At 39.9% G+C, this 7985-nt stretch overlaps 2 protein-coding genes across 8 annotated transcripts; one reads left to right on the plus strand and one right to left on the minus strand.

Moving 5' to 3' along the window:
• Positions 1–122: 122 nt before the first annotated feature.
• On the minus strand, positions 123–4250 carry kbtbd4 (kelch repeat and BTB (POZ) domain containing 4). Of its 2 annotated transcripts, none has more exons than XM_044357473.1 (5): positions 4161–4250; positions 2590–3068; positions 2365–2506; positions 1689–1795; positions 123–1583 (listed from the first exon to the last, which is right to left on the minus strand). In XM_044357473.1, exons 2-5 carry the CDS (start codon positions 3049–3051, stop codon positions 723–725), a joined length of 1572 nt encoding a protein of 523 aa, XP_044213408.1. In that variant the 5' UTR covers positions 3052–3068; positions 4161–4250; the 3' UTR covers positions 123–722. The 2 variants fall into 2 exon arrangements, with proteins under 2 accessions (XP_044213408.1, XP_044213407.1); XM_044357472.1 differs by lacking the exon at positions 4161–4250 and adding an exon at positions 3313–3422.
• LOC122986288 (protein FAM180A) lies at positions 3562–6870 on the plus strand. 6 transcript variants are annotated; one of them, XM_044357475.1, is made up of 4 exons: positions 3562–3825; positions 5848–6054; positions 6266–6339; positions 6460–6870. In XM_044357475.1, exons 2-4 carry the CDS (start codon positions 5874–5876, stop codon positions 6805–6807), a joined length of 603 nt encoding a protein of 200 aa, XP_044213410.1. In that variant the 5' UTR covers positions 3562–3825; positions 5848–5873; the 3' UTR covers positions 6808–6870. The 6 variants fall into 6 exon arrangements, with proteins under 6 accessions (XP_044213410.1, XP_044213411.1, XP_044213414.1 ...); XM_044357476.1 differs by having other exon boundaries at positions 3562–3783; XM_044357479.1 differs by having other exon boundaries at positions 3576–3825; positions 6018–6054.
• The last annotated feature ends 1115 nt before the right edge of the window (positions 6871–7985 follow it).

Raw genomic sequence — 7985 nt, forward strand, 5'->3', positions numbered from 1 at the left:
GACCATTTCTAAATGCATCATTGTATAACTGCAACAATGAATTAGTAACATATATATAGCATTAATAGTATTTAGTTAATTCATAAAGGTTAAAGGGCCAAAAATATCAAAACAAACAGTGACAGCTTTCAGCTACAGCCATATATTTGACATATTTGTCAACAGTTAAACTTGAAGAACATGTACATCAAAAAAATACAATCTTCAGACAAGAAACTGTGAAAAATTGAAAAGTTAGAAAACATCCTCTATTATCATCTTTATGCACACTGACTTAAAATTTGACATCTGAGGACACAGCCTACAACATCATGATACACTCAATCACTTACGACATACTGAGAGATGTTTCGTGTTCAGTAAAGTTTTTACACTGAAGTTGTTCATGCGTGCCAATAAACAAGCGGTGCACAAGAAAACAATGTTGATTAGTACATCACTGGTTACAGCATCATCACAAATTATTTGACTTGTCAGCTAATGGATCCACAATGAGACACACTGTAATACAAGCAACTGACACACACACACACCACTGAACTGTTTTTACTGGTCTGGTGGTGAAGTCAGAATGGAATGAGTGACGCGGAAAACCAGCTGAGTAAATACATTTAGAGCAGGTCTCCGTGCAAGATGTCTGAGCAGTAAAGTTACCCAACAGTCTTCCCTGATTGTCCGTGGTGTGTGTGCCGACCACAGCGTGAACATCAAAAGAAGACGGTTTAGGCCAAAACAAACTGCCAGTTTGTGAGGAGGATTTTTATGCCTCTGATAACGGAGACGACAGACGTGGCTGGGTTGAACTTTAACGTGTTCGCATCGCCTTTCTTACATTTGTCTCTGAAAACATATATGCAGCCATTGCAGCTGGCCACCTTCCAGAGTGAAGGAACGCAGCTCCACACTTCAGGGAAACGCAGGCGGGTGAAACTCTCCAGCAAAGGGTTGTAGCACACCAGCGAGTCTCCTTCTGCTACGATAAAGATCACGTCCATGTGGACCGCGGCGTGCATGCACCCGGCAAACGGCAGCATGTAAGGTTTGATCTGGCACTTCTGGGAGGCGGTATCAAAGCACTGAATAAGACGGGATGGCTTCGTAAAAAAGTCCATGTCATTCTCCTCCCCCCCTAGCAGGTAGATGGTACCTCCAAGGTTAACACCAGCGGCCCCAGACACCGCGGTGTCCAGCTGACTGGTCTCTGTCCACATGTTGTCCTTCACTGTGTAGTAGATGACGGCATTAGAGAGCGTGTCCTGCAACGTCTTACCTCCTAACGAGTATATAGCATCCTCAGTGGACACAGAGACCATGGTGTGGTGGAGGCGGTCTCTGGGCAGTGGGGCGCAGCGCTCCCAGTCCATGGTGTGCATGTTGCACTTCCACATGCGGCGGGGGATAGATCCCCCCACCACGTACAGGTCCGCTCCATGCTTACAGGCTGCAGTGATCTGGTGGCATAAACTGTTCTGTCCGCTCACACTGATCGCATCGTCTTCGTCACAGTGTAGTGACACGGCGAGGGAGTGAGTCCTCGTCTCCTCTTTACCAATCAGGTAAATGTGGACATTCTCGCCAATTTCCTGTGGATACAAAAAGATAAAAGAGATTAAGAGATCATCAGACAATATCAAATGACGTGAGATGAGAGTCCCTTCAAGAATGCTTTTTACATGAGAGAATGTTACCTTGAGATTTTCTTGCAGAATACAAGAAAACTCCTCTCTCTCCACCTTGTTATGGTTTATCCACGACTCGATGGCCACCGTTGGATTCTGAGAGCTCGGAACTCCATCTGAACACAAACAAACACAATCATGAGCTGAATTCATTAAATGTGTTCATGGACATTAACAGTGTTTTATTGTTTTCGTGAATTTATTCAAAATGATGTAAAGCATACTTTTTTTTTTTTACAATTTTTTAAAGAAATTTGAGTGTATATCTATATTTTTTTACTTCTCACCTTTTTCAACCTTCAGTTTCCAGTTAATTGAGTGAAAATTAACTTGGAAGTTGACCTGAGAGAGTTAACAACCCAGCACAGTGAAAATCTTTAATTCTGGTGTTAGTGCTGCATGATAAAGCAATTCAAACTTTTCAAATTAATCTATAGCTTCATCTGCATTACCATGCAAATATAGTCACCGTGGACTGATTACCTTTCTGAAGCAAACGTCAAGAATCTTACAAAGTGAATGGGAACCAAAGGTTTCAGGGAAGGCAGGAAGGGATCAATTCAAACACATAGAAAGAAGTGTATGTTTTGGAAAAGAATAACAGTAATGTTATGTATAGCTGATTTGTAGTAAGTGAGCTTAATGAACATGCAAAAAATGGTGACAGAGCAGAAACTATAAATACCTTTGATGATGTCCAAGAGCAGACAGAGAGGCAGATTGAGGAATTCTTCAGTCTGATGAAGTTGGGCCAAGTGGATTTTAGCGCAGTGCTTTGCTGCAGTATACAGCTCCTGGTCACTGTGTCTGTCTGCAAGCCACATCACCTGGACGAAAATAGATAATCATAACACTGATATTATATAATGATGTCTAAGGACTGCTAAGCCTGTGGAAAACTGTAAATTACCTGCAGGCAGTTCTTGACTTCCACTGTCCGTGAGAGGAAACGAGAGCATTCCTCAAACAGAGCGGTTAACTGGTACATGTCTGCCATCTCGTAGGTGTCCTGCAGCTCCTCCACCCGCAGTTTAATCGTGCCGTGATAGATGTAGTCAATCAACAGCTGAAAGACAGTGGCGCTGACGTCCTTCAGCTCTATAGCGCGGTTGTGGGATTCTTTGAGGTTGGAGGTGAACATGGAGCGGAAGAAGCTGCTCTGCGCTGAGAGCACCAGTCGGTGCAGGTGGAACTCTTTGCCGTCCACCGTGATGGTGACGTCAGCGAACAGGCCGTCCTCCAGGCACAAGTCCATGATGCTCTTCACCACCCGGCTGGAGTGGGAGCGGTCGGTGAAGGTGTATCCCAGGAAGTAGTTCTCCTCTCCCACAGAGCCCCCGACACTGAGGCCCCCCTCCTCGCTGGACTCCATCTCTGCTGCTCGCCTGACTGAAAGACACCAGGAAGCAGGGCATTGGTTTACATGCAGCTAAAACTAATGCGATTTAATACAACACACAATGCAATAAATAACACTTCCATGACGGTTATAATGTTTAGTTTTCTGTTAAACTGTTTTAGAGAGTTGAGATTGAAAAGTTTAATTCTTGAACTTGGAAACAACAGACACCAAATTACGAAGTCTACTTAGTAGCTGTGAAATCATATGATCTTCCTCAGCAGATGGAGTTACCTAGTTGTCCTGGAACTTGTAAGCCAACATGGATGAAAGTGCTCAGAAAAAAAAAAAATGTTTTTTTTAAATCATTTAACGTTAGATTTCCATCACAACTGAGAAACTCCATCTGCTGAAGAAGCTCGAAAGCTACACAACAGCCACTGTAGATTGTTTTTATGCTGTTGAATTGTGCTGTTATAGTGAAAGTTATATTATTAATTCGTCCGCCCTATTTTTACCAACAAGGAAAGGACAATAATTAGCAATATAACTCTCAGTATTACATTTACATTCAACAACACCACAAACTACACAAATTAACCGTTAGCTCCTAACAACCGCTGAATCATCTCCATGACAACTGAGCGAACTATAAACTCCAAGTGGAGCTTGTGATGAAATGTTTTTGTGTCAAACTCTGTAAAACAGTTTCACAACGGCAGGATTTATCGCTGATGTTTTAAACAGCAATACTTTCAGCTACGTGTAAATAGTAAACTGGCAGGACATGCAAAAACACAGCAGCAAGTAAGTTAACGTTAACGTGGCTCTCGAACGAATAACGGCGGTGAGGTGACTGTGATGTTTTTAAGAATTCTGAACATTTTGTGATGTGATATTGAGCTAAAATTTAACTTGACGTAGATTACAGAGCAGGCGATACTCCGCACCGATGGATGCTAGCACATACAAGTGTTCACCACTGACTGGCTAGCGTTAGCACTCACAGCAGCTACCTGGCTAACTCCCCTCGAGTATTAATTCAACCGTGATTTCGTGGAGGTAGAGTTATTATTACGACTGTTAGTGAGACTGCAGAGTCCCGACGCTTTATAAAATGACTAGTAAATAAGTACGGTTACCTTTAACTCCACTACTTTATCATTCAGAAGCAGCGGAACTGTTCACCGGAAGTAAATAAACTTTTCACCGGTCAGCTGAGACACGGCTCACTGGTATAAACTGGTGCTGCTGTCTCCATGTGGTGGACTTGTGTTACTAACGTTGTCATTAGAGAAATAATGCTTACCCTGAGGTAAATAAATAATGCTACATGACGCTTAAACAGTGGTGCAAGAGGTATTCAGATCCTTTACTTAAGTGCCAATAGGCTAATTTACAGTAATGTTAAAATACTCCATTACAGGTAAAAGTCCTGCATGAAAAATCCTACTTAAGTAAAAGTACAGCAAGTATTAGAAGTAAAATGTACTTAAAGTATTAAGTAGTGTTTTGTTCCTCTGACTGATATATTATTATATATGACATCATTAGATTATTAATACTGGAGCATCAGTGTGTAAGCAGCATGTTATTGTTGTAGCTGTTGGAGGTGGAGCTAGTGTGAACTACTTTATATATAGTTAGTTAGTTAAGTCCAGTGTGTCCCAATTTAGGGGTCAGGCCCCTCCAAAGGGTCACCAGATAAATCTGAGAGGTTGTGAGATGATTAATGGGAGAGGAAAGAAAAAAAAAACAAAGTTCTGGTACACACATCTGTTTTCAGTTTTTGGACTTTTTCCTCTAAGCTTTGCTTTTTGGTGAAATATTGGACCATTTGAACATTTATTGAAATGAAACCATGTGAGAAGTTGAGAGGGAAACTGTGACTCCGACTACATGCTACCTTTTGTAAGACATCAAAAGCCAAAAAGGTTGGAAAGCACTGGTTTCATCTTTAACAATGTTTTGTATTTTAAAAGCTTGTTGTGTTATCCATTGTGTCAAATCTTCATCTGAAAAGTAACTAAAGCTGAACTGAACTGAAAGTAGTCAGTTATAGGTTAGATAGTCAGTTATAATGACTTCAGAGCCTTTTGTGACAAAAATGATAATAGTACATCATGCCTTTGATACAGAATATATGGTAAACTTTACCATCTGGATGAGGTTTTAAATTGTTTTTATTTTATTTCTGTGTCATGCCAAAATTCAAGCCCATCCCACATGGGATTATAAGGCACCACTATTTCACAAAACTCTTTTTTTACAAAACATCTTCCAGTAATACATATACAAGGCATCATATATAGAAGCCTGTGGAAAAAGAAAAGAAACACAAACAAAAAAATGAAACTATAGAAAATGAAAATCACAAATGAACTGCTCACAGAAAATAAATTTAAGAAAATTCAACCTAAAGCCAAAGAGATTAGCTTTAAAATAATAAATGTTATTCATCCATCGAATGAATTATTCTGTAAATGATTTAATTGGGATGATAACATTCATGTATTCTGTGAGAAAAAATATTAAGACTGTAGAGTATATTTTCTTCAGATTTGAATTAGAGCAGTAATTCTGGTTATTATGTTAGAGCTGGATTCACCTTCTTGTTTTGTACTAGTCAAGATGAATATACTAAAAATATTATTGAAGTAATGCCTTAAACCTTTGTAGTTGAACAGTTTTCACAGTTAAGGGGGGGAAAGATTAGTTCTACCTCTAGTAACTCTGCAAACTCTATTAAGTTGTTCTTCCTCAAAGGGCTGAATGCTGCTTAAAAAGAACCAGGATTTAAAATTATTGCCGTCTTCCCCTGCTTCACAGCCAACTGGCTTTTGGTCCTTTTTTCCATGATGAAAAAATGCACGGTATTCAGTCTGAGCTGCATTTGCCCGGATTCACAAAAGTGGGAGAAGGATGTGGTGATAGGCTATCTGTCGGCAGTAGTCGAGAGAAGAAACAACATGGAATTACAACTTAAAATCTGCCTGCAGGTCATTTTCTGGCTTTGTTTTGAAGGACTTCTGCAGGGTAAGTTAAAACTAAATATCTGCTAACAGGGCTGTGATGAGGACAGAAATTGCGAATGTTGTTGCATAATGATACTGCATGCATTGTGTAGTACGCATTTAAAATAGCAAAACAGGTGTTCAGCTTTAGTGTGTGGAGGAAGTGACTGTTTAATTTGCAGTTACTTATTTCAGCAACGAAAACAACTAAACATCAGTATTTTCTACTTCAGATGTGGCTGCAGGCTTTAATCCGACTTCTCAAAGAACTGCCTCCTCAGTGTCTGATGCAAACCTGATGTTTGAGGTATTTTCTTTATTTTAGAGGGTACAGAAGTCTAAGTGCAGTTTTTAAAAAAACATTTGTTGTTGTACTATACTTGCAGAGTAAGCAACAGATATTTCTTTCTCCCCTTTCTGTATGCAGTTCTTGCTGGGCGGGGTAGAAATCGACCAGGACAACAACATTGTTCTGCTTGACAAGGAGATGGCATCAATGAGGCCGGGGCGGGCTTTCCTGGCTCAGATCAATGACAACATTCCCAGAAGTCTGAGCCCCATGGTGCAGATGGTGGACACGCTAAAGAGTCAGAGAAAGAGGCCGATGACTCAGGCTCAGTTTGAGACTCTTGTCCTGAGCCTGGTGTACTCTGCCCACCAGGCCTGGCACCAGGAGACGAAAGAGGAACAGGAGCGCTGGGGAGGAGTGCTCCTCCAGCTGGTAAACGTCACTGTCCATGAGCTACGTGGAAATGATCTCTACAGTTATGCGTAATACAGGTGCTGTTCTGTATGAGATGAAGGTGTGTGTGCAATAAATCATTTGACTTAAAATGTGTGTTCATTACTTATTAAGTTCAGTGGTGAAAGATTTGTAAAATAAGGACTTAATAATTTAGGAATCATGAAAAAACATTTGTAAGAGCACACAAATGCCAGTTTTATACTGGTTTATAAAAGAGTATCTGGAACATTTTTTGACATTCAAACACTCCTAGAGGTTAGGAACACAGTTAGTAAACTATCTATAAGCAATTTCTCAACTGAATGCCCCCCCCCCCAAATTGTATTACACCCCAATATACATATATCTGTATCACAATATATTACATTAACAGGGATAAAATATTTTATTCAAATTACACAATAGTTTTTGGATTTATATTTTGTTGGTGATTATCATCTTGTAATAAAGAGGGATTTATCACCTTTCCTCTGCAGTGAGTCACTTGCAGTAATCACAGTTGAATGTACGCATCCTGAGAGCCTCTTATCATGGGTAATCTTGATTATGATGGGCTTTATAACAATATAGGTGAACTAAAGTAACTTGTTAGATTCACTTGGCAGGAATCTCTCACAGCTGATCACTAGACCAACCAGAATATGTTCCAAAACTCTGCATTGATAGACTTAATGTTAGAGCTTAATACACAGTTGATGGAGTCATGGCCAAAGAAATCAGTGATCACTGTGCAGTGATTGAGATTTCTCCTTTTTTTCCACTGTTAAAGGAGTTTTTTGGTGTAGTTTTTCTTTATTCAAATCAAGGGTTGATCAAGACAGAATGTCACATATATTGAAACCCCTTCAAATTTGTGATTTGGGGCTTTAAAATGTCAAGTGTTAAGTTTGTTTAGTTAAAATAACATAGTATATAACGCCAAAATGCAAGTCAAACTGTAATCAGGCTCATAGACTTTATCCATATACAGTAATTTTTAAACAACAAACTGATAAGTAATCAGCTACTGATTTCCCATGTTCCAGTGAGCTCTTCTTCTCTGTTTATCAGATATTTGAGACAATAAAAATAAGATGAACAAAGTGAATTATCTGCTACCAAGGGCCACTGGTAATAAGGTCACACTGAACAACATCTGCTGCTACCACAGAACCTGGTGATTATGAGAAGATATTGATGGCTGCAAGTCAGCTGCCTAATGAATTCAG

The sequence above is a fragment of the Thunnus albacares genome, chromosome 7 (assembly GCF_914725855.1).
Source record: "Thunnus albacares chromosome 7, fThuAlb1.1, whole genome shotgun sequence".
Classification (NCBI taxonomy): Eukaryota; Metazoa; Chordata; class Actinopteri; order Scombriformes; family Scombridae; genus Thunnus; species Thunnus albacares.